This window comes from Vicugna pacos, chromosome 5 (assembly GCF_048564905.1).
Source record: "Vicugna pacos chromosome 5, VicPac4, whole genome shotgun sequence".
Lineage (NCBI taxonomy): Eukaryota > Metazoa > Chordata > Mammalia > Artiodactyla > Camelidae > Vicugna > Vicugna pacos.
Window position 1 is genome coordinate 44,321,809 of NC_132991.1, and position 27,183 is coordinate 44,348,991.

Sequence of the window (27,183 nt, forward strand, 5' to 3'; positions counted from 1 at the left end):
TAGAAGTAGACGCCGCGTCCCGCCGCGGGCCCGCGTAGTACCCAGAGGCTGCCGCCGCCTCGCCGAGTTCCTGCGGCTGCCACCGCGCGGAGTATGGGCGCAGATGGCCATGGAGGGCTACAGGGGCTTCCTGGGGCTGCTGGTGTCGGCGCTGCTCGTCGGCTTCCTGTCCGTGATCTTCACCCTCATCTGGGTCCTCCACTACCGGGAGGGGCTTGGCTGGGACGGGACCGCGCTCGAGTTTAACTGGCACCCGGTGCTCATGGTCACCGGCTTCGTCTTCATCCAGGGCATAGGTACTGGCACCTCCTGGGAGGCGGCGGGGAGGGAGGGAGGGGCCAGGGGTTCCCGACTGAGTTCCAACCGAGTGGGGCTGGGCGAGGGAGGGGGTGAGGGAGCAGAGCGCGGGCGGCGGAGCCTGGGAGTCGAGTCGGCGAGGCGCGGCACGGCGCGGGAAGGGGAGGAGGGCGGGCTCCCCGGGTCGCGGGCCGGGCGGTCGTGGGCGAGCGCGGGAGCCGCGGCGCTGGGTCGGGGCGGAGGGGCGCGCGGGGCGGGGGTTCGCAGCGAGACGCGTAGCGGGGTCGGTTAGGCACTGCTATGGCGGGGAGAGCCAGCCTGGGCGCTACGGCCCCACTTGGTTAACTCTTTGGTGCGAGTGGCTGGGACGCCACTTGAGGCGCGCCAGCGACGCCGGACGCGGGAGTGGAGAGATGCGGGAGCGCGGTGTACCTCGGCAGCCCACGAGCCCCCGAAAATCGCCCCCAGTGGGCCGAGCTTACGCAATCAGGGGCGCAGCGATCTCTTTAGGGGAGGCCTTTCATGGAACTTGCTTGAAGCTACCGGTTAGGAGAAGGCAGCAAGGGAAAATGGAGGGGCAACAATTTGCCTCTTGTCTTATCCACACCCCTGAGTGAAGGGGCCAGGCTGCCGGTGGCCGGGGTGAATGAAGGCAGCATCAGCCCTGGTTTCACTCCTAGAGCGTTAAACGCAGTAGAGCCCGAGAAGCTGCCAGGACTCAAAAGGGTGTTTCGCTGCCTTGCCTGGTCATTGGACAGTCTTGAGCCCGACTTGTTTTTGTGGCTGCGAACTGGCCAGAGTTCCCCTGCGGGGCTTCCTGTTGGGCGCTGGCCCGGAACGCAGGGCCAGAGATGCCCGCAGGGGACCCGCGGCTGCCTGGATCCAAGTGATGCTTCTACTTGGGACATCTTTCGGGTTTGCCGTGTCGGCGTTTGGCTCGGGTGAGCCAGCTGCGGGCCTGCATTCTCTGGGATGAGATTGGCACGGAGGGAGGAGGACCCAGTCGATGAAAGTTTGTTTTTGGAGATATAATTGACATTAATTTCAGGTGTGTAACATGATTATATATGGAAATAATCACCTCAATGTTTAGTTAACATCCATCACCTCACAGACTTAGAAAAAATTTCCCCCTTGGGATGAGAATTTTTAAGATCCGTTCAGATACGGGATATACTATTATTAACTGTAATCACCATGCTGTACATCACATCCCCAGGACTTATAACTGGAAGGCTGCACCTTCCGACCACCTTCACCCGTTTCACCTGCCCCCTTCCCCCGGCCACACAATGGCGGTTTTTGTTGTCATTGTGTAGTGCTGCTCACAATGTCCTCACAGTTTCCTTTCCTTCAGCTGCTATTGGGCTGGAGGAACCTCTGGTTAGTGGTGCAAACGCCATTTCTTTGTAACCGCTTTCCAAAAAGTGAACTCAAGGGCTTGGCAGAGAAAGTAATTAGGTAAAGGTAGAAAGTGGTGGACTGGGGTTAATGTCGCAGAAAATAAAAGCAGAGTGGAAACGGCTAGGGTAGAGGTGCCCATCGGCTGAAACCTCTGGCCTTGCCTCTAAGCAAGGCTGCCTTTTCTCCACCAGCATTTAACTTTCCACAAACAAATGAGAACAAAAAAGCGCCGACCTCATTCCTAAAGAAAAGATTTTTGTTTCCGTTCAAACCTTGGGCAGCCGCCTTGGCTGGCCTGGCCAGCATCCTCACACTCTGGGAGGTAGTGGAAGCCTTTGCTAATGTCCAGCTGTGGTTGAGAGGCTTCCTGGTTGTGAGATTGGCACCCGGGTGTGAGTACCACTGGCCAGCTGAGTTATTTTGTTGCGTAAGTCCCAGTTATTTCACCACTAAAATGAGAAAAACATACTCAAGTTCCAAAGTCACTGTCAGCAGAAGCACTCTTTCCTTCGAGGTGGGGCCCTTAAGATTGGCCAGAGCTGTCAACACTTTCTGTTTGCTCAAAGCGGTAGGAACAGTCTCTTCATCTCTCTACCAATTCTTCAGAGCAGCTCCTAATACTAAAAAACTTTGCAGAGGGACTGGAATACCTTCTCATGACTGAGGGCAAGGGAAACATAGATGATAATCCTTGTTATGAGGAGACAGTCTACCATTTATTGAGTGCCTTTGGTGTGCCCACTAAATTCATCATTTCACAGATATTTAAGAGTAAACTGAGGACCGGAGCAGGTCAGCAACTTACCCACAGAAGTAGTAGAAATGTTTTCAGTGGCTTTATTTTCGAGGTTCATTTCTCTGCTTTTATGGCAATATGCTGATTTTCTGCAAAATATCCTTTTTAGAGAAGCAAAAGCCATCTAAAATACACTTTGAAACTTAGAGTCCATTATAGTTTTCCTTAAAGAATTTCTGATATCTCTGAACTTTAGACTGTTCCTAATCTGCTTATATTCACTTTGGGGCAAAAATGTGTAAATGGATATTTTGGAAATTTTCATCTGCTGCTTTTATTTAAGCTTAGCTACTGTGTTTGAATTAATTTTGGAATGTTTGTCCTGTCAACATTACTCATCCTGTTTGGATTCCAGATTTAATCAGATAATACATTTAATAGGCATGATTATAAATGTTTTCATACATAGAGGCAGATACATAGCACTTATGAGTTCTTGCAAGTCTTGGCCCACCTGCACCCCCTCACATCCAGCAGTACTGAAGCCTCCAGAAGGACTAGGAGTAAATATTTGACTTTATAGACCATGTGGAAAACACACATGTTACAGACTAGCCATGTTATAAAAGCTTTTCTCCTGTGTGTAATTGCTTCAAGGGGCAAATTTTTAGGCTATGCTGTTTCAGATCTCTAATAATGAACATGATGTAATTGAGTTCTTCTGTGATACAGAACTGTTTAGAGATGAGAAGGGAAGGCTAAAGTACCTTTAGTTATTACCCTAAGCATAAAATGCTTTACAAATGCAAACAGTAAACAATATTTAAAACTAAGTGAGAACAAGTATGTGCCCCTTGAAACACCTTTCAGAAGTAAGCGCTGAAGAAAGCAAGGCTGACATAGAAGGAATAAAATAAATATCTATGTCTGTATTTTGGAAAACATAAATATTCTAAAATAACATCTAACAGACTATAGGATATCTAAAAGTGAAATAAAACTTTAAGCTAGTTGGAAATCTAGCAAACATGAATGAGGAAGTTCCAAAGAGAACTTTAGAAGAGGCTTTGTGCTTCTCTAGAGGGAATGTTTCCCATGAAATAAGTATACTGCCAGGAAATCAGAGAAACAACTTGAAAAGGCCACAGAAAAGACTGAAACAAATAAAGGCTCTCAAAGTGGCTGTTGACCTTTTAAAAGGTTCAGCAAGGTGGAATGTGTTCTTTAGTAAAAAGTAGGAAATTCAAGGATATAAATTTAGTGAAAAGAAATCTCAGCAATTCTGTACTCCTTACTTTTACACACGTAGAACTCGTCACTGTATAAATTGAAGGAGGAGAAATTCAATAGTATAATGATCTTAGGTTGGTTTTGTGAGAGAATATAACTTCATTTAAGTAACATTTAAAAGAAATTAAGAATGGTTCATAAAAGCCAAATACGAGATCCTATTAATGTCTATAAAAGTGACCAAATTTCAAGAATATATTTAAAAAGGCTATTGGGGTAAAACCTGGCAAAGAAAATAATGGACAAGGTGCCCCAAATACCTACTCCAAAACCATCCTTTGGGACACCATAGATAATGAAATCTATTAATCTAAAAGAAACAAGGGTTTTTTACAAAGCATAAAGACACCGTTCAAGGCGACCCCAAACACATTTTTTTGTTGTAAGTAAGTACGTGCAGATCTCTTTTTAATGTAACTATTAAAAATGTTTTAGGCATGATTGTTTTGCTCACGATTATATCCACAGCATCTGGAATAACACCTAGAACTGGCATAAAGTCATCTGGTAAATAGTTGTTGAATGAATGAGTGATTATTCCGGTACCATCGTTAATTGTAACAAAATGCAATTTTACAGCTGTTCATTTGTGGTGACAATGGTAAGGATCTAAAGTAAAAGCACCCTCCTCTGCCCTCAGTGATTCTCCTGTTGAGAGCCAGTTTGAAAGCACTGATTCCATCAACCTCAGGGAAGAAAGGGCATGATGATACTATATTGGAAATGCATCTTTATTCTAAAGGCCTCAAGCTCATTAGAATGCTACTTGCCTGACTACTCTTTGTGTCCCCTTTTGCCTACCTAAGGACATCATGTCATCAACTCTCCCTTTCTCCTTGTGCATCAAGTTTCTCCCCAATTGGATTATGTCCAATATGTTATAATTTATATCATCTTAAAAACAACCACACTCTTGACCCCATATTCCCCCTTCAGCTCCTCCCTCAATTCTCTGCTTGCTATACCACAAAACTTTTAGAAATTTTTGTCAGTACTTGCGGTCTCCAATTCCTCTCCTCCTGTTCTCTCTTGAACCCACTGCAGTCAGGCTTTGCTCCACTACTCCTCCAAAATTGCTCTTAACATAGTAATCAATGGCCTCCACATGGCTAATTCCAGTCCTCATCAATTCTCAGTCCTTACCTTGCTGGACCAGAAAGCAGCTTTTGGTGTAACCGACCCCTTACTCCTCCCTGGGACACTTCTTCACTTGGCATCCAGGACACTGGACACTCTTGGCTCTTTTCTCCTCATTGCCTACTCCTTTCAGTATCCCTTGCTGGTTCTTCCTCATTTCCTTGATTGCTTAAGACAGAGAGCCCAAGGGCCAGTCTTCTGACCACTTCTCCTTTCCCGATGCACTCATCCCCTTGGTGATCTCATCCAGTCTCGTGGCTTTAAACACCATATATTCACTGAATCCTCCTATATTTATATCTTCAGCCTGGACTTCTCCCCTAAACTCCAGACCCATCTGTCTACTCAGACTCTTTACTTGGGCGTCAAATAGGCATGTCCAAATTTCAGCTCTCCATCTTCCTCACATCCCCAAAACCACTCCTCCTCCAGGCTTCCCTGTCTCTGTAAATGGCAACTTCATCCTTCTGGATCATGACAGAATAGTCGTCTGTACAGTTGTCTTTCATTCCTCCTCCTCTTCCATGTTTCTCATCCAGCCCATCAGAAAATCTTATAGACTCCAGATTCAAAATATAGTATTATCCAAATTCTGACCACTGACTATTTTCATTATTTATTCATTCATTGTCTGTCTTCTACTAGAGTGTAGGCTCCCTTGTCTGTTTCTTCACTGCTGTATTGTATTCATGGCGTATAGAAAATCACCTAACACATAGTCGGCATTTAATAAATATTTACTAAATTAGTGAAAGCTTGGCCAGTCCTTTAAGCCAGGGGCCCTACCTACAAGGAAACTAACATTCATTTATTAAGCACTTACTATATGCCAGACACTGTAAAACAAGTGAGTAAGCTATAGCCCTGTCTACAAGCTGTTTCCAGCAGAGTTTGTTAGAGCTGAGCTATGGTTTCTTCTAGGAGACCGGAGCCCTAAATATTCAGAGCTGTCTAGGATTTGAAGTTCAACTCCTAATTTTAAAGATCAAATGCCTGACCAGGATTAGACCATCAGATGATGTCAGAGCCAATAGTATTTCTAATCTGTCATAATACTGATACGCAGCACAAGAAAATATAGCCGGTGTCTCTAACAACACAACATTTCTTGATATTTGTAAACATCTAGTCAATTAATTGAATCTTTCTCTTTTCATACACTATTTGTTACCAAGTAGCTGCCTTTGTGAGGATTTCAGTCACTTCAAAGAGATGCTTCTATAGCCAAGATGCTAAGACAAATCTTCCAAACCACCCAAATCACTTCCCTCATTTCAATTCTCCAAAGGTTTTCAGTTTCATGATACTTCTCCATGAGACAGTCTGACCTCACAGGCATGTTTCAAAGCTCAGATTCCCTTTGATAGCCACTGCAGGAATCTTTTCAAGGAGTGTATTTAAAGAGGGTTCTCTGCTTTTCCATTTAAACTTGAGGTCCTCTGGATTGAGTCTGGTAGATTCTCAGGTGCACAGGGAAATTAGTTATAAATCTTGATCATCCTGCTCTGAACACTCTACCAAGGAGATCAAAATAATACCTTATTCAAAGAGTGAAGAAAAGTGTAATGGGCACACCATAGTTCAGTAGATTATAAGTGTCTTAAAATTCTAACATACTTCAAACTCAGAAACTTACTCTTATTTTATTTGGGGGTTCATTTAAAGCTTCCCTAAAGCTGTTACATGGATCCAAGTGCAGAATACTTTTTCACTTATGTGAAGGAGACCATTTGGTTCTATGTGAGCTAACACTTGGGGCAGCGCTACAAATTATCTTATTTTTTAGTTCATGTATTTTAAAAGAGGATCTGCTCATTTGCTGGGAAATAATGAATTACTGTACTTTATTAAGATTTATTTATTCAACACCTAACTGAATTCCTAGTATGTGTCAGGCTCCGTGCTAAATGCTGGGAGGTGACAATAGGCAAGACAGACATGCTGCTACCTTCTTGAAGCACAAGATTTAAACACAGAAGAACTAGAGTCAAATTGTTTTCTATGTCATTCCCTGAAAATGCCCTTCTCCCCACATACACTTTGACAGATTCTGTATTTGCATTGCCTGCTGTGAGACAAACTGGTGTCTGTGGATAGTTTTGTAATCGTATGTGGATACAAGGCTGGTGTCAACCCTGAGAGTACATCTTAGAGAATATGTATTTCACATATTCCTGAGTTGATTATGCTGCTAGGAAGGGAGAGATTTTCTTTCTTTTTTTAAATTTTTATTCTTTTGGAGAGGAGGTAATTAAAAATTTTTTAAAATTTATTTATGTATTTTTAACTTTTTTTGTGGGGTAGGTAATTAAATTTTTATTTATTTTTACTTATTAACGGAGGTACTGGGATTGAACCCAGGATCTATGCATGCTAAGCGCGCACTCTGCCACTTGAGCTATACTCTTCCCCCAAGAAATTTTCTAATTAATTCAATTCAATTCAAGTGACTTCATGTTTCCCTTCATTGTCGAAAGAATAACTGTACACAGGTGTGGATTTCTTTTTCTTTCCTTCCTCCCTTTCTTTCTAAGTTTATCAACAGTAGCATTTCACCACCAATAATTTTTCATTTAAAAAGTTTTAAAATGTATTTTTCCCATATATGTGTTGATGTTTCCACTCATTTTCTGGGCAAAAATGGTCTTGCCAACTAGCACGTCTAACAGAAAACCCTTGTTTCCATCCCAAGCAGCTGTTTGATACCATTTCCCCTCCTCGTGGGCCCGTGGGACCTTTTTCTTCCTTCTCACTGAGCCTCAGGAATGATGTCTAGGTGAGTGCCAAGCCAAAGAAGCAGGAATTACTTAAATTCCGCTCTCCAGGCGGTTTTTACAACTGTTGAGAAGAGCTTCTTGTTTAAGAAATGCGGTTGATTTGTTAAGGTTGCCCCTTTCTCCTGAAGTCCACCATATTTTGGTTATTTATACATTTTTAAAAGCATGTAAACACCTTATGCAAATGCACCATTTTGCGGTTTTCCTTCGTTTATCCAGAGAGCGTTCTGAAGCCTGTTCAGCTATCCAGCAGGATTTCTCTGTCGCCAGGGTACGGGCTGAAAACTGCCTCACTCATGTGAGAGCCCCTCAGATTTCCACAAGCTGCCTGCTTAAGAGTTGAGACTAATTGGCTCTGGGGTTTGCAAGCTTACAAAAACATTGTTCTAACTTTAAGGCTATTACGAACTCTTTCAACCATACAGAAAATAATATAACAGATACCCACGTACTCACCACCCAGGTTTAACAGATTACGGTAAGATTTTTGCCATCATAAAAATTGACAAGCCAAGCTGATAGGAATAAAAGATAATGCAGAATGGTGGAGGGGAGAGGTTGGAGGCAGGCACCCTAACGTGAGCAAGAAACTAAAAGAGTAATAGAAAAACTCTAAATTTGACCCGGGGACTAAAAACTCATAATTGTCTGGGCCCCTTGGGATCAGAGGCAGGGACCTCTCCTGCTTCAGAAGTCCCCAGGGGCCTTCCCTTATTGTAATAGGATACTATGTTTTATTGATAACCCAAAATCGTCAATAAAAAATTAAATTGTGTTCCATTCATGCTACTGTTGGAGAAGGAAAGCTAGTGTGCAACCAATCTGAAAAACATTTGAGTAAATGTGAAAGGCTTAAAAGTCAAATTTTGACACTCACAGTGGGTAGACTTCAGTTTTATGAGAAGTTTAACACATTTCTCTGTGGTGCCCATAGTACTGACAAGAGTGAAAATTCTTTATTGGGAACATAGTTGTCTTTGAATTTTGGGCAACATTTTTTTAGGTAAACTTTTTATTGAAGAACCACATACATGCGGAAAAGTACCTAAATTATAAGTGATGTGTTTTCATCACATGAACACTCATGTACCAGTCATGAAACAACATTCCAGGCACCCCGGAACCCCCTGGTAACACCTGTAACTCTCCTCAGTCACGATGATTATTCCTGAGTTCTAACATCTGAGATTAGTTTTGATTTTGGAAATTTATGATATAATACAATCCAGATTGAGGAGGAAAAGCTGTTGGGATTTACTGTTCATGATTTGCTTTTCAAGCACACATCCTGAGTATTTCCTTTTCACATGTAAATGTTCAAGTTCCCCGTCTAAGAGTCCTTCCCCTGGGGCAGTGCCTGGACGATATGGTGATGGTGATGATAACAACAATGGTACGGATTTTAAAACACTAATTGAGATTGAGCAAGGTACTTCTTCTCTCTGTGCCTCAGCTCCCTCCTTGGTATAATGGTGATAATAATCACACCTTCCTCACAGACTTGAGAATTATGTAAACATGTAGAGCATTTAGCATGGTACCTACACCTTGCAAGGACTCAGGTATTTGTGTGTGTGTGTGTGTGTGTGTGTGCGCGCGCGTGTGTTAAATGAGGCTAAACCAGGAGAAAGGGAGATGTATTGTTAGGTTTTAATATTTTGCCCATTTTTATTTTACTGCTGCCTGATCACACAGATTGCAAAAGGCTTGACTGTTTGGATAAAAGATCACTAAGCCATTGGGTGAAGACGCATTTGCTTTCTTTAAAAACTGGAGAATGATATAATTATGACAATGAAATTTATTTTAGTAAATATTGGAAATAATCTATATGTCAATTATATTTCAATAATATACTATTGTTTAGTCTATTATCTAGGAAATCAAATGTGTATGAGAATATAGTAACACTCTGAATTCATGTTTTCAAAGATAATGTAACGATGTGTGCAATGTTTGTGATACAAGTTTAAGCATAAAAATAATTTTAAAATGCAAAAAACAGAGCAAAAAACCCAGCTAGAGACACAAGGAGGGTGTGCCTCTGAATCATCAGAGGAGAAAAAGCATGAGGCGGGGAAACTGTAAAGTTGGAGTTGCCATCAATTTGATTTCTGAACTTCGATCAGTCTGCAGAAAGTGCTTTTACATTTATTTATTTAAAAAATACTTAAGGATCTCATGAACACAGATAAAACTAATGAAATCTGAATGAGGCCAGTGGATTACATTGATGTCAATTTCCTATAGCAGTACTATGCTGTAGTTATGTAATGTGTTGCCATTGGGGGAAACTATGTGAAGAGTATGTGGGATCTCTCTGCATTATTTCTTACAACTGTACAGAAATCTACAGTTATCTCAAAATAAGACTTAAAAAATACTTATGGAGCTTCATACATATTTTGAGCCCAGGGCTGTCCTGGACCCTGGAGATACAAGGAGAAACAGCAAGACACTTTCCTGCCCTCAGAGAGGATGAAGTAGGGATGAGAAGGGCCCTTGAACTAGCTTTTAAAGATATACCTTTTAAGGTGTTGCATTAAATGGTTTGAAAAGATTTACTGAATATAGAAATGATTATCTACAAAGTCTCCATGTCCTCAAGGAAATATAATCAACCAACATTTATAAGACACCTATTTGTGCACTAAAATTAGTAAGTAGTGATCGTTTAGAATTTGGATTAGATAAAAGGAATTCTGTCCTCATGGTGAGGGATGTCGAGTGTTGGAATGGAGCCAAAGAACAGGAAGGCTGGCATCTTGCGCTGAAAACTTTAAAGAGGTTGAATTCACATTTGTCTTTGTAGGTTTTTTGGGTTTCTGCCTGAAAATGGACTAGGTAAGCTATATTTTTATGATCCAATGAAATTTCATACATCCAAATTATGTCTTTAGTGGGAAGAGGCTGCTGCTGCTGCTTCATCTTCCTCTCCTTCTTTTCTGGCACTAAGAAATACAGATGATTCACTGCTGATATAATGGAATCCATCTTCCAAGAAAGCAGCCTTTAAACTTTTACCATCTGCCATACATTTCCAGCTATCTAAATTTTCCCTGACATGGACTGAAGGAGTAGGATGAAGGTGGATGGGGCAGGAGACTGTTTTCAGAACCAAAACTAATTGCATGCTGGTTAGGGTGGCCATATAATCTACTACCTAAACCAGGACACTTAAAAAAAATAAAAAGAAAAGCTTTTCAAAAATCTTTTTGTTGAAGCTTAATGTACACGCAGAAAAGTGTACATATAAATGTATAGCTTGATGACTCTTCCTTCAGTGATCACCCACGTAACCAGCACGTAGATTGAAAATCAGAATATTAGCAAAAGCCTAAAAATCTCTTGTACATTCCTTTCCAGTTGCTGCACGCTCACAAGGGCATCCACTATCCTGACTTCTTATTGAAGAGTCTTGCCTGTTTTTATACTTCATGTCAATTGAATCATACAGTATATACTTGTATATGTCTGGGTTCTTGGCACTGACATTATAGCTTGGTCCATATCTTTGAGTGAAGTTCTAGTTTTAGATCATTCGTTCTCTTTGTTATATATTATAACATAGTATCAATATATCACAATTTATTTAATTCATTCTATTAATGATGGTCATTTGGGAAATTTCCAGGTTTTGGTCACAACAAATGGTGCTGCTAATAATATTCTTATGGTGAACATAAGTACATATTTCTTTGAGTTATATACCCAGGAGTAGAATTGCTGGATCATAAGGTATACATAAGTTTAGCTTAAGTAGATACTGCTAGTTTTCCAAGGTGTTTGTTGTCATTTAAACTCTTACCAGCAAAACATGGGTTCTGATTGCTTCACAACCTCTCCAGTACTCAGTATTTTTCCATGTTTAGCCACTCACATATGTGGTGAGTTACTCTCATTTCTCTGTTGACTCATGAAGTTGATATCTTTGTTATGTCTATTAGCCACTTGGATATTCTCTTTTGTGAAAAACTTGGACATGCTCTTTCGTCTAGTTAAATCTTTGTGCATATTCTTCTATTCTTTAGTCTTTTTCTTATCAAAGACGCTTAGATGAAGAAACCAGATTGTAAGATTAAGAATTTAGTTTTGGATGTGTTCAGTTTGAGATATTTGAGAGGCATCTATATGGAGATGTTGAGAAGCCATTGGATTATGTGAGTCTGGAGTTTAGAAGAAAGTTCTGGGCTGGAGATGAGAATTTTGGAGTTCCTGCCATGTGGGTTGCATTTCAGTGAAATAGTGAATGAGATCACCCATAGAGCATGCAGAGGGAGAGAAAAGTCCTAGGACTGAGCCTGAGGGGCACCAAGATTTGTTCACAAGTTGGGAGTAAATGAGATGCCAGCAAACAGCCCAAGAAGGAACCACTGAGAGGCAGGGAAGAAGGGAGAAGGAGAAGCCAGGAGAAAAGGATTTCACAATAGGGAGTGTTCAATGTGTCAAGCTGTTCATTTTATGTTGATTCAGAAAAACCCCAAATGTTCTGTCGCCTCTTGTCTCTCTAGCCATCATTGTATACAGACTGCCATGGACCTGGAAATGCAGCAAGCTCCTGATGAAATCCATCCACGCGGGCTTACACACGGTTGCTACCATTCTCGCTGTTATTGCTCTGGTGGCCGTTTTTGATTTCCACAATGCCAGGAACATCCCCAATATGTACAGTCTGCACAGCTGGGTTGGTCTGATAGCTGTCATTTTCTACATCTTACAGGTCAGTATCTCAGCGTATTTATAAATGAGATGTAAAAAGTAAAACAATTTAGATACTATCCATTCGTAGTTTCTTAGAAATATCTCATTCCCACTGGTCGTTGTTCCATTTGTTTCCATTATTTGTATTTTCCCCTGAGGGGGCCCCAGAACTGCAGAATTTGCCTGAATGTGAGGTTTTAAATATAGACACATGGGTGGAGGGAAATTGCCATCTCATAACATCTAAGCTGCCATTGATTGGACTTTACATTCCATGTGCTGGATAAACTAACACAGGCAAGAGCTCTAGGTTTCTTCCCCACATTTTCTGACACTTCTATTTCCTAAGTTTAACTTTATGAGTAAGGAGGTGACTTTTTATCTCTTTGTTAGATTTTGAAGAATTGGTATTTATTTTATTTTCCTCCTGTCTTCATTTATTAAAAACACATACTCTTGAGAGCACTGTCTTTGAATGTAAATTAATGGAGTGAGATAGGAGTTTGGCTGTTCTAGGTCACTAGAGTAAAGGTTAATTTTGTATTTTCATTAACTTTTTAATTAAAAAAATTTTTTTTAATTGAAGTATAGTCGATTTATGATGTGTTAGTTTCTGATGTACAGTATAGTGATTCAGTTATATATATATGTATATTCCTTTTCATAGTCTTTTTCAATATGTGTTATTGCAAGACATGGAATATAGCTCCCTGTGCTGTACAGTGGGATATCCCTTGTTATTTATCTAAGGTTAATTTTTAAAGTTTTTGGTGTTAACCACTTTGCTGAAAAATCTGTAAACTATGTCGATTCACTTCCTTTGTTTAGTCAGTACATATACCAACTCCTGATCAGGACATCACTTAACTTCACTTTTCTGTAATCATAGGAGAGTAGGAAACTGGAGTGAATCCACAAAACCCCAAGGCATAGCTTACAATATATGAGTGTACGACCTCTTTAAAAAAGGACCTCTTAGCAGACATTAATTTGTGATTTTTCTTCTTAAAGAAAGACTTTTAAAGCCTTAAGTCTCTTTGAATTTTAATCAAATAAAAGTTTATATCTAGACATGATTGATTATTTAAGTTTGCCTTAGCATGCCTAGAGGTAGGGACTGGGGAGTTGAAAGGTGCCAGACATGAGGGGAGCACAGGGCAGACCCTGTGTCAAACATGATCTTCCTGATCAAGAATGAACAAGAAGACTGTCTCATATTGGGTGTCTGAGCCGAGCTCAGCTCTCCTGTCCTCAAAGTTGACTTTCCCTCGGTGTTCTCATCTGGGAGGCAGCTTCCTCCTCCACTGCCCGCTGATGGACCCTCCCCCTTCGGAGAGTCAGATTGGCAAGAGCAGGGGCTGTTGAGATGCTGCCAGTTGCTTTGGGGATCCCCTTGGCCTACTGGCATCTCTTGGGGACTTTTTCTCAGCCCACTGTTCTGCTTTCATTGGTCTGTTACCCTCACTTTGCCTCACTTCCTCTGCACCGCTCCAGAATGTGGGATTCTAGGGCCAGATTCTAGGGTTGGATAATTTAACCTATCACAACTATAAATCAAAACTATAAGTAAAATGAAAAGTTGATTCTTTTTTTTTAAAAAAAGGGGGAGGAAGGTATAGCTCAAGTGGTAGAGCACGTGCTTAGCACATGTTTCAATCCCCAATACCTCTTCTATAAACAAACAAATAAACAAAACATAATTACACCACCCCCCAAAAAAAACTTTAAAAAAAATAGACTACAATAGGTAAATCCTTGCAAACCTGACTGAGAAAAAATTAAATATACAACATTCAGAATAAGAAAGAAATATAATCATAAATACAAATAATATTTTAAAGTAAGGACAGATTATTAGATTTTAATATTCTTTAAAAAAATCTTAAAGAAAGAAAAAGAATTATTTTCTTGCCAAATATAAACTACCAAATTTGATCCAAGAGGAATTAGAAAACCTAAAAAGACCAATAACATTAGAAGAAATTGGTAAGGTCATTTGAAGCCTATCACTAAAAAAGGCATCAAGTCCAGATTGTTTTATACCTTTGACCTTTAGGAACAGATGCTTTAAGCTGTTCCAGTACACTGGGAGGAAACAAACTCCTCTGAGATGTGGCCCCACTGTGTACCATACTTCACATCTAAGGTGACGGCTCTGATGGTAAACATCTTTACCAACATCCAGCAACAAACATCAGCCTAAACTCTAAAATACTGAGGACCTTTCCATTCAATAAGTAAGATATTGATGCTTGCTACCATTTGTCTTTCAAATTTGTTTTAGCAGTTTTAGCTAATATACAAGATAATGAAGAAATCTGTATAAATAATAGAAAATTTGTGAGTTTTTTTTTTCTGTTTGCAGACCATATAATGTATGTCTAGAAACCCAAGAGATGACTAGAATAAAGAGAGAACTTGAAAAAGTGGCTGGATATAAGATAGCCATTCAGTATCTTTTGCCCATAGAAAGTAGAATCCTATAAATCTTAGAGTACAGTACTATAAAATCTTACTGAAAAACAGACAACATGGTATGATTAGAGTGATACCACGTTACTGAAAGAAAATCTCATATGGAGACATCCTTCCCTCTTCAACTAATATTTATGTTTAATATAATTCTCACTTTAAACCCAACGGGAGTCTTAAACTTTATGCAGAGAAACAAATGCCCAAGGATAACCAAGAAAATTTTGAACAAAGTAGTGAAGGGAGCCCTGCTTTATTCAAAACAAGTTATTAACACAGGAATAAACAAAATACATTCATGGAAAGAATAGAGAGGACAGAAAAAGCCCAGCTGTGTCTGAAAGCTTTTTCTGTGACACTATGGTATTTCAATTCACTGGGGAAAGAATGTTTATTTAACAAATGTTACCATCGTAATTGGCTATCTGTTTGGAAAAAACCAAACAAACAAAAAGACTCTGTACATCACACAAAGGAAGAAAGAAGTTTCCAGATAGATTAAAGATATGAGTATAAAAATCTCTAAGTCAATGAAGAGAAAAAGAATGTTAAGAAGTGTATAATCTGTATAATCAGAAGTAGGGGAGACCATAAAGTTAACAAGAAAGGAAGAGAAAGACATATTTGCCTACATAAAATTTTTAAAAAATTACAGTCATCTTTCTGTATCTGCAGAGGATTGGGGGACACTTGGCAGGGCCAGTGACATGGGTTGGTAAGAAGAATTTACCAGAAAGGGAGAAGTTTAAGAACAAAGAAAAGTTTAATAGGTACGTTGCCACTGGCAACAGCAGGCCACACAGACCAGAGGAGGCTGCATGTCCACCGAGTGTGAATGTGCAGGGTCGTTTATTGAGAAAGGCGCTGTGAACACAAAGGGATGGGGGAACAGATTTCTGATTGGCTGTAAGTGAGGTAAGGGGCTTCGGTATGTGGGAGGATAGTGGATTTAGGACTCCAGTAAGATGGAGACATGGGCTGACACAAGTAAGGCAGTGGAATTTATGACCCTGATAAGGAGGAGATGTGGGCTGAGACAAGTCAGCCTGAGCTGCGGTGAGGCTATCATTTCCCAGGGCTGTTCATTCTGTGAAGGCGAACACGTGTCGGGAGTTTATCTCTGGAAGAGGAGCAGGCAGATGCCTAAGGGTGGAAGTTTGGGGGCCACAGGGCCTTAGCAGGCACCTGTTGGCACTGCATTCATGTCTCTTGTCCGTGTGAGAAATGAGTTTGTTTTTCTTTTTCTTCAAGATTTGTGGGAGTTGTGTTAAATTCCTTCTCATTTATATATATTGCTTACATTTTCCATTTTGGAGCTTGTATTTTCTCTCTTTTGTTAGTATTTCTGGTTAAATAGAAATTCTTAATTTTAATGAAACAAATTAATCATCTTTTCCTTTAAGGTTATTATTTTTTGTTTTGTTTTGATGACTTGTTTATGAAATCCTCCCCTACCCTGAGGTCAAAACAAACCAGATTCTCAAGTTGTACTCCAGACCAGCAGGATCAGAAACCCTGAGGGTGGGGCCCAGCAGTAAGTGCTTTCCCAGGCCCTGCAGGTGATTCAGATACACTCTGATGTTTGAGAACAATTGGCCTAAGAGAAAAGCCTGTAAATAGCCAACAGGTTACACTACAGTCATATTACTGGAAATCCTAATTTCTCCTATGGTTTCTATTAAGAGTATTAAAGTTTTGTCTTTGTTATTTAAGTACTTAATTCATCTGGATGCAAGTTTAGTTCATGATGTGATATGCGCAATTATGAACTGCCTGTTGCACCCGCATTTCCAGATTGGCAAACTTAGGGACGCACTGTATAATTTCTAGAAACATACATTTCCTCATAGCATAATTTCTTACCTCAATGTGGTACAAGATATGTGTGTAAAAAATCCAAACATCTTTCATTTTTCTCTAATAAGAAAACAAAAGTAGGTAAATTTAGACTTGCTTAATAATTAATTTTTCAGTATTTTGTCTTATTTGGAAATGATCTCGACAGCCAATGAATTCCCATCATTTAACTTAACATAGCAAAATTCTAAAGTTTCAAGTTACCAAAAAGATTTGAAGAAGCTATTTTTAAGTAGACATATCATAAAACATAGTTACTCTTAAAGAGTTCACCTACACACTCTTATCTCTTACAGATAATTTACTTATGAAAATATCATCATGCCAATTATTTTTCTTACTGACAGATTTTGTAACAGAGATAACATGAACTTATTTGACTTTTAATAAATCTAGATACAATAAAAGTTTTACATTTAATGCTGTTAACTTTAAAGATAGTTATCTTTAAAGTTAACAGCACGTGCTTAGCACATGTTTCAATCCCCAATAACTTAAACTTGTTTTAATCCTAGATCACATGATCTTGGAAAAATTGGGGTTAGTTTCTATTACATTTAGAAATATTTAATTTATAAGCAATTACTTTTAAGCCAATTAAAGAGCTTTTTTACAAACTAATTTCGATAATATCATCCAAAGGCAGAAACACATCATATCTATAATGTACAGATAGGCATATAGGCAGACACTACCAGAGATCTTATAGCTTCATTTTAAAACTTAGTCATGAATCAGATATTACAATATAAAACTCACTAGTTTATAACAGTTGGAATAAATTAAGTTTACTCACCTGAGTTTAAAAAGGTTTCTTTTCCCGTTTGTTCCCCCATCAGTCTCAGTTAAGAAATAGTCTAGATAAGAGTTTCCTGAGAAGACCTGGTAAAACGTTTACGTCTCAAAGGCACAGGGAGATAAATGTAAGCTCCTCCTAAGATAGACTTTTGTTCCCTTAAAGTCAGAATTTTGAAAACGTGTGTGTGTGTGTGTGTGTGTGTTCCAAACCAGCTTTACTAGTTGTGTACACAAAGCCAGTCTGGGGATGTCAAAAGAGCCCCATCTTGGCCATTTGAGGGTGAGATCTCCTTTAGCATAGTTTTCCCATCTCAATTAGTTCTTGCAAGTATAAGCTTCATATGTACATAAACCTGGCCGGTGTGTTAGTCAGAGCTTGATCATCTGGTACTCCTTCTTCTGTTTGGGAGGCTTTCCCCCTATTTTAAAGTCGATTTGTAAGGATAAAATTGCTATTGAAAACTGTGTTAGGCCAGTGTGCTGTTTGTGAGCTTAATTCCTTTAGGTGTCACCCTAGAGTAGTTTTAGTCCTTTTATGTGTCTCAGCTTCCCTTTCAGCAGTCTAACACCACCTCTGGCACACAGAGCACTGGCTAATCTTTATATGTGCAGCCCTGGACAAATGGTGTTTAATCCGTGCATGGGTTTCTCTGTGGGACTGCTGCGTGATAAGAGGACTTCCACAAGTTTCTCAGTTGCTTGACAGAGTCTTAGCTGGCCAGGAGCTATTGTCCCTTATCTTCAGAGCTAACAGCTCTCATATGGTATCTTCACTTTTCGTCCAACAAACTCTGTTAAAGTAGCCAATTCAAGAAAAGATGCCAGGTCAGCCCCTTCCTTACCTAATTGCCCAGTCCAAACCTTCTTAGTGTCTTTCAACTGAGAATTCAGGTACCTCTTCCTGAACTGCCTTAAGTTCAAGGAAAACCTACACCTCATAGTGAGTTTATCCATCACCAATAAAACTCCTGATTCTCAACCAAGATGGGAGATCCAAGACCCCGGAGAGACTCACTTGGTCATCTGGACTCTCCAAAGAGACAGCAGGCACAAGGGTCTGGTCCCTTGCTGGTACCAAGGCTCTGGATCCTTGCAGCATTCAGGTGAAGGAGAGAAGTCCGCTCTGGGTCCCTTCATGGTTGCCAAAACTGTCGACTGATAGAAAAATGCACAACGTGAGGGCTGTAAATTTAGGTTTTATTCTGGGTCTTACTGAGAACTGTAGCCTGAGAGACATCCACTCAGTAGCTCTGAGTAAACTGCTCTGACAAAGTAGGGAAGAAGCCAGAATATATGTCATTTGGGGCCAGAAAATAACTGCAGTCAAGTATTCATCTTGGTAAAAGATTACTACTAGTCACAAAGAACATATATTTCAAGTTTATGATTTTAGTGTTTTTCTAACGTATGAGAAGATGCGAGAATCTGGGCTGACTAGAATCCTTGAGATACACATCTAAATATCTAAGGGGACTATTTGTCCAAAGCACGGAGCATCCTGTTTTTGTCTTCATTTCCTCTGTCTGGAGCACAGAGTGCACTGTTGGTCAGTGACCACAGCAGGTTAATCCTTGCAGAATTGGATGTTGAGAAAAAATGTTCCTTTGCTTACAGTGAGAAAATAGAGACAATTCAATCAAGAGGTTTGGGTAAGAAGGGGAGGAAAAAGAGGGTAGTAACTGGTCAGAGACAGGAGTCGTGGCAGATGTTTGGGTGCTATTTTTTTTTTTTTTGACTTTGCATCAGTAGAGAAGGAAAGGTTGGTGCAATAATCATAGCTGTGTCTTCGAGAAGCAGGTTGCTGAGACTGCTAGAAAGTTGGAGGCCACCAACTCCATTGGAATCAAAGAAGGCGAAGAATTATTGGCTTGGGATGATTTTTTGGTTTGTTTGGTGGCAGATAATTGAGGCTGTTCTCTGAAGTTGCCTCTGTTTTTCCCATGCAGTGGTTGTAGGGTCATCTGCCAATAGTGGGGAGGCACCCAGGAGAGCCAGAATTGTGAGTATGGGGTAGCATGGAGGACCAGTTGATAAATCAGACAATAGAAGGATTGTTGATCAGCGCTGAAGTGCTTGTAACCGTGAGCATCATAACCACCCATTTATAGCAGTGCTAATCTCCTTGATTGCATGATCTGCTCCACTGGTGCCTAGCAGACCAGGGGTAGTCCTGAGGGTGGCTAAGCCAGGCTGAGGTATTCTCAGGTGCACTTGATGAAAGACAGGGCAGCAAGAAGATGTAGGATATTGGAGACAGTGTCCAATTTGAATGTCTGTCATTTCTTTTTATAAAAAACTATGGACATATTCTAGTTGGTTCCGACCAGCCATGTTTGAAGAACACAACTTGCAAATGACCTAAGACAGAGCTTCTCAAAGTGTGGTTCCTAGAACAGTAACATTAGCATCATCAGGGGTGTTAGAAATACAGAGCCTCAGATAGGTTCTACTCTAGACCTACTGAGTCAGAAACTCTACGGATGGGGACCAGAAATATGTGATTTAATGAAGGGATGAGTGAGTACAGTGCCTGCAAGGGATATCTTCCAGGACCCCCATAGTATCTGAGAATGTTCAAGTCCCTTATATAAAATGGTGTAGTATTTGCATATATTCTGTTCACAGCTTCCTGTATACTTTGTCAAGTCTAGGTTACTTACAATACCTAACACAATGTAAATGCTATGTAAAGAGTTGTAAATACAATGTAAATGCTATGTAAATAATTGCCTGACATTCAAGTCTTGCTTTTTGGAACTTTTTGGAATTTTAAAAAAATATTTTCAGTCTGCAGTTGTTTGAATCCGTGCTGACTGTGTATACATAGCAGAAAAATGAAGAGGAGCTGGGAGGAGCCTTCATATAATAATCTGTAAATCCCTTGATTGCTCATTAAAACCACCTCTATCTTTAAAAAAAAAAAAAGCATATCATACCCAAAACAAAAGCTAGCTAGGCATGTTTCCTGATCTCATTAATGACTTTTGCAAAGAAAACCTTTTGTTATGTCTAAAAATTTACACATATCTTTTTTTAACTCATCAGTTTCATAAAGTAAGATAAAATTGTCAAAGTAAAGCACATTTGTATCTTTAAAAGACAATAATAATTAACTCAGAAAAGCCCAGGTATTTAACACGGGAACTTTAAGACTAAACTTTTATTGTCTGTTTTTAATTATAAAAGTATTATACATTTATTGAAAAAGTCACAAAATCTGAAAAATATAAAGAAACCCCTGCAAATCATTGATTAATGCCATTATCTAGAGATGTCATAATATTTTGTTTATTTCCTTCAGGCTTTTACTATGTTTATGAATACATAGTTTTAGAAAATTGTAAGTATAATAGGATCATACTACATTTTCACTTTCATATCTAAAAAATAACTTTTTAAATGAGATTTTACTTTCCTTTAGCTCTCGTAAGAACTCCATTTTGATGAAGAACAGTTTTCTGTAGGTGATGGTTCCTAAACACTGGAGCACTTTGCACATAGTTGGCACTTAGTGTTTTAGATTGAATGGAATGGAAGATTCTACTGCCTTCACTTTTAGGTTTTTTCCAGACTGCAGTTAACCTGTATCTCCAAAATAATTTGAATGACTCAAAAGCAGTGGTCTTTAGACTTCAGTATGTGTTAAGAATCACCCTGACATTCTGTCAAAATGCAGATTCCTGGACCCTGCTTCCAGAAATTCTGAGTTAGCAGATTTGGATGTGGCCCAGGAGTCTCTTTAAATAAAATCTTGTGTTTCTGGTGCAGGTTTTCTATGAACAATACTTCAGGAACCACTAACTTAAAGGGGCTAAGGGATTTTGTAATATTCAGTCCACTAGATTTTAAGTTGACATATTACTTCTAAGATGGTAAGGTTAAGATGATTAAAAGGAAATAAAGAGTGATTATTATAAATTATAAAGTTTTATAAATTATAAGTTTGCATCATTTGGAATACTTACAATCAAAATTAAGCATTCTATAGTTTTTTCCTTTCCTTTTAAAGTGGTTTTCCTTTGTTGAAAAAAAATTTTATTTATTTTTAATTTTTTGAAAAAATTTTTTAATTGTGAAAGTAACATTTAGGCAAGTTAAGTAGGTTGCTCCTATAAGCAAATTTCTGATGTCCCATCTGCTTAGATCATTGAGCTCTACAGGATTACAAGAGACACACATGATAAATCCTGAAAGAAGAGAAAACAAGAATCATTCAGAACAGTAAGAATCTTAGCAATGAAAAGAGGCAGGAAAACAGGAATATGGAAAATATATTTTTTGATAGGTAAGTCACAGAAAAGATATGGTGACTTACTCATAGAAATATATTTGTGCTAAATCCTAGGCAGCTACTCACCTGAGCCCCATTTTTGTATAGAAAGCACAGCCTGTACTTGAGGATGCTGGCCCTTGGATACTAATAGAATCACCAAAGTTCACTGAAGGAGAATTAGGAACATTCTGAAACATCAGGGGGGACTCTCTGAACCATTTCTAATCTATTCAGGTATTTGTGGTATTAAAGGACGATAAAACATGCAAACCTGCCTATTGAATGCATTTTCAATTACTTTCCATTCAACACCATTGTCTGTAAGCTGATTCTAAATGTGTTTTAGGGCATCACTCCCCTTCAGCCTTCATTCTTCTCTATCCCCCGTTAAGCCTTTGTTCTCAATCAGTAGTGAACATGATGTTAGCGTTTTCTCTTCATTCTCCTCTCTGCTCCTAGTTGCTTTGTTAGGGTGGTAGATCCCAAAGAGATACCTAAAAAAAGTCCCTTTAAACTCAGTAACTTAATGGTCACTAAGTCATCTTCATTTTCTTGAGGAGAACAGACTACTTAACAGGCAGCGGGTGTGAGGTAATAAAAACAAAACTGTGAAAGCATTAGCAGACTAGTTTACCTAGGAATCTTGAATCTTGTCTTCTCTGCAGAGAATTATCCCACTAGGGATTTAATTATCAAGGAAATGGAGAGAACTTTTCTGCAGAACTCACTTCTTCCTCCTAAAACAAAATTGCCAACTTTTTTCCACATAATTTTTTAGATTGAACTGAATAAATGTGTCCTATTGTGTTTGGATGTAGTGACTTAAGAATCTTTTACTTCCCTTCCTACTTGGCAACCTTGGGGACATTGATAAAAACAAACAAGTATGTATCAGAATGTTCACTGTAGCCTTGTTAACAATAGCAAAAAACTGGACACAGAAGCATTCATTAATAGGGAACTGAATAATTTATGTTACCATCTTAAATTAGAATATTAGCCATGAAAAAGGATAAACTAGGTAAGCATGTGTTGATATGCAGAGATCTCCAAGATACACTATTAAGGGGAAAAAAGCAATATGCAGAACAAATACATATAGTAAAACCCACTACTGCTTTTAAAACCTCTCCTCCTCTCTCTCTTTACACACACATGCACATATACCTATTTCATCATAGAAATTTTTTGGAAGGACTTGAGAAAGTGATAATAGGTGTTACTTTTGAGTGGAACCGAAGTGGGGAAGCTTCATTTTATGGCTATGGATCTATATGACATGTTTTCTCATTTTGTACATATTGCTTTTATAATAATAATTTTAAAATCAGTTAAAACTTAAAATTAAATGATAACCTTTGAACTTTTTGATGTTTAGCTTCTCCTAGGTTTTTTCGTCTTTCTGCTTCCTTGGGCTCCACTCTCTCTCCGAGCACTTCTCATACCCCTGCATGTTTATTCTGGGCTTCTCATCTTTGGGACAGTGATTGCGACAGTACTTATGGGAGTGACCGAGAAACTGATTTTTGCCCTGTAAGTTGCATAGTTTTCCTAACACTTTGCAGTTCTTAAAATGTATAATGTTAAATACTTGTTCCATTGGGAAAATATAATCACATTTTTTAAATGTTGAAAATAAAAAGTTTAGATGTTTATTTTTGCAAATGAAGACTATTATACATGTAATGTACCATTAATAATGCTTGGAAGAAGAACCAAAAAGTCCAACAAATTGTACCACTCTTACAAAACAACTCTTGAAGTTATACATGCCCTTTCAGTCATGTTGATGTGCATATTTTTATATTAACTATAATTGTGATGTACGTACATTTTGTGTTACCCTTTTTTCAATTTTTAAGTGATACGGGTGTTCCAGATGCTATATTGTTTTCATACTTATGGTATTTCATACAATTCCTTTGAGTGAATTATAACATTACTTAAATTTCTCCTTAATATCAAGCTTTAAGGGAATTTACATTGAAATTCTGCCAATGTGTGTTTTGAGCAGATAAATTCAAGACAGTTTGGCATGTCGCTGTTATCACCCTATTTGTAACTGGACACACTCTCTCCTTTTTTGTAGGAAAGATCCTGCATACAGTACATTCCCGCCAGAAGGTGTTTTCACAAATACCCTTAGCCTTCTGATTCTACTGTATGGGGCCCTCATTTTTTGGATAGTCACCAGACCACAGTGGAAACGCCCTAAAGAACCAAATTCTGTCCTTCTTCAGCCAAATGGAGGCGCTCCAGAGGGAGTGGAAAGTTCCATGGCGATGAACTTTGGCAATGTGGACAAATCAGATGCAGAGTTAAACAGTGAAGCAGCAGCGAGGAAAAGGAACTTCACCCTTGACGAGGCTGGACAGAGATCCACCATGTAAAACGGGGTAGAGATATAGCCACGTTACTTCACTTTAAAAAACTAGCTCTACAGTTTAGCTTCTCGTATTTAGCCCTAAGATGGTTGGGCTCCACTGAGTCCGTATTTATTCTAATCATAAAGCAGAATTTCTTGAATGCATTTGTATTGATTGAGGCCTATGAACTTACCTGAATTGGAAAGGAGATGATCAAAGTAAATAATAGTGGATATAAATTGTGGTGATGTTACCTCTCCCTGGTTGAGGACCAAAGCATTTAGCCCAGTGCCTTGAACATATGATAGAACATACAATCAAAATGTGTCTGTTGGTTGGTAAATTTGATAAACTAAACTATCCCTGGCCTCTTGTCTTGCAGTCATTTTCTGTTAATTCTGGGAGTCCAGTCTTGAAGTTTTAGAATGAGATCATGAATATCTGGGACAGGGTTTGTGCTCCACAGATATCATGACTAGAGCACAGAAAAAAATGTAGGAAAGTAACTGGTTCCCTTTACCCTGTGCCTGCCCTCTGCTCCCTCCCTGGCTGGTTTGGCCTTAGGTTGGCCCTGGGGACCAGGGTTTATATTAGGGTATTTTGGAGCAGTGACTGGGTTGTAGGTAGCTGAAGAAATCTCCAGCTGGTCCTGGAAGTTTTTCCAAAACCGACTTAGTCTCAAGGCTTACTTGGGTTCAGTGTACTTCATGATCCAGATTCCAAACCTAATTAGAATGAGAATATGCATGAATGCTTAAGCAGTATAAACCACTTAACAAATCTCAAAGAGTACTTTACTCCAAGTTTCTGGGGTTTTGTTTATACATGGAACTTACTATGTGTCAGACACTATTCTAAGCACTTTATAAACCTTAGCTCATTAAATCCCCAGACAAAACTTATGCAGTACGTACTGTTAAAATCTGTTTTACAGATGAGAGATGTGAGGCTTGGAGAGCTTAGTCACTTGCCTGAAGGTCACACAGCTCATAAGTGGTGGAACTGAGATTCAAACCCTGGCAGTTTGGCCAGGAAATTCATCACGGGCACCCTGCCACTGCCAAAGTGTCTACCTTGATGCCTCTTTGATCTTTAAGTTGTGTCTTGGTGACAAAGAAAGGATTAGGCAAGACTATCCATAGCATCCAAGATTCCTCAATTTCAATTTTTGTTCTTCAAGATCTTAGCTGCTGAATAGCTTTGGGTTTCGAGATAGGAAAGACTGACTTCATAGTCTGCCCTTCCCTAGGGGCAAGAGCTAGGGTCTTTCCTGATTTTGGTGGAATTTTAGGGGATATCTTGAGTTTTGGATGGAGACTTAGAGATGACAACTTTCCTGCATGGAGACCTCTGTCTAGGCTCTGGACTGACTTAAATTAAAACCTAGAGCAGTGCCTATGCTGAAATGATGCTTTTCATTTTGGGGTTGATTTTTGGTTTCCCTGCAATTTTAAACTGGAGCATTTTAATGTTGATTAAAAACCTTACAGTTTATACCAAATAAACTTAACCTTTTTGGTGCTAAGTGAATTTCCTTTTAGGGTAACTGGTAATTACTTCCATAGACTGAGTATGAGCTACACTCCATAAGGTTCCTTAAGCTTCACGGATAACCATTGAAGAGTCTCTGGCCAAAATACTGTTTTCTTCTTATTTAATTCTATTTCCCAAATTGTCAGTAGTGTCATAATGATTCCCAGTGTCCAGCCCAGTGCCTGGCATGCAGTAGGAAGTAAATTCAGTATAAGTGGAGCATGCTGCAATTTTGGTGTTAAGTGGAAGGAGTAATTGTATGATCACACACAGATGTATTTTGGTAAATGGATGTTTCATTACATAGAGGTGCACAAAATTCCAGAGTTTTCTGAGGGGAAGGGATTGGTGACAGCCCCAAGGATAGAGGCTGCCATTCCATTTCATGTAGGCCAAGAAGGAGGTTATTAGTGAACAGTTAATTATGGATTTGGCACTAGACTCTTCTGCTCCTTTGAGAAGACTTTGAGCACCCCTCACCTCAGCCTTTTATTTTATCCCTCTTGTGGGCTAATGTGAGGGTAATCTTACAGATATTATAGGAACTTCTCTTTCTTTCTCAACCTTTATGAAAACAATGCATAGTAAAATATATCTAGAAAACCTTTCTGCTTGAGACTTTTCTTTTAATGGGCTTTTTTTATTCTAATGATAATTGTACCTTTATCTTTCAAAAGCTGAGATTTCCTACCTAAAGTATCTCCCCCAAAAATATCTCATTAAAAAGCCCACAAAAAGAATAGGAGAGAAGAAAGCCTTAAGTATCAATTCCAAAACAGTGATTGAAATCTTCCCAAATAATTATGGCTTATATCATCTGCAGAGATAGCCTGGCTTGGCTTACCCCATAATCTAATTTCAGAAGAAAAAAAGCCTTATTTTAACACTCGTCTAAATCAACACTAAAGCCTTTTGTCTCAAAGGGTTTATTGAGAAACTCAAAGGAATATCCTTTTTAAATTAATGTTATCAAATGTGTACAGCTTCCCGTTTGCCTCGTGTCCAACTAAATCCACCCTCCCAAGTCCTTCTTCCCTTTCTTTGCGTGGTCTCATTTAAGTTGTGTGGGTTAGAAACAGTATCTTAGATCTTACAATCAAATGACAAAGAAGGAAATTGCCCTTTTTAAGAAATACTGACAAGTGGCTCCTGTTTTCTAAAGGACAAAATAAAGATGTCTCATTTTTAATTAGGCTCTTTTCCCTGCTGGGTTGGAAATTCCAGTGCAATACCAGTTGACTACAACTGCCAAATCTGAAAGCCCAAAGGAAAAAATAAAGCTTTTTGCTAATTTTATTGCAACACGATGGCATTTTTATCTTTGTATGTCCTTTTTTAGATAACGACAGAAAACTGTAACTGCTTAGAGCTACATAGGAAAGTATAGAAGAACGAAAACTATTTATCCCTTACAAGGTACCTGAAAACTTTTAAGTGGAAAAGATTTCTATGTTTAAATTTGCCTTTTTGTCTCAACACATTTATGGAAAAATATTAAATAGCCTGAATATTTTATAATTTTGTAGAAAAAATATACATCTA

General features: G+C 39.1%; 1 protein-coding gene across 1 annotated transcript; it reads left to right on the top strand.

The window, feature by feature from the left end:
• CYBRD1 (cytochrome b reductase 1) lies at positions 1 to 26,948 on the top strand. Its single transcript, XM_006213956.4, has 4 exons — positions 1 to 296; positions 12,153 to 12,361; positions 23,121 to 23,275; positions 23,832 to 26,948. The coding sequence occupies exons 1-4, from the start codon at positions 104 to 106 to the stop codon at positions 24,130 to 24,132; spliced, it is 858 nt and encodes a 285-aa protein (XP_006214018.1). The 5' UTR covers positions 1 to 103; the 3' UTR covers positions 24,133 to 26,948.
• The last annotated feature ends 235 nt before the right edge of the window (positions 26,949 to 27,183 follow it).

Bases quoted from the DNA above. Each gene is read 5' to 3' on its own strand.
- CYBRD1 (XM_006213956.4), top strand. From the start codon at position 104: ATGGCCATGGAGGGCTACAGGGGCTTCCTGGGGCTGCTGGTGTCGGCG. The intron at 297-12,152 runs GTACTGGCACCT...TTGTCTCTCTAG, and splicing joins CGTCTTCATCCAGGGCATAG to CCATCATTGTATACAGACTG. The intron at 12,362-23,120 runs GTCAGTATCTCA...TTTGATGTTTAG, and splicing joins TCATTTTCTACATCTTACAG to CTTCTCCTAGGTTTTTTCGT.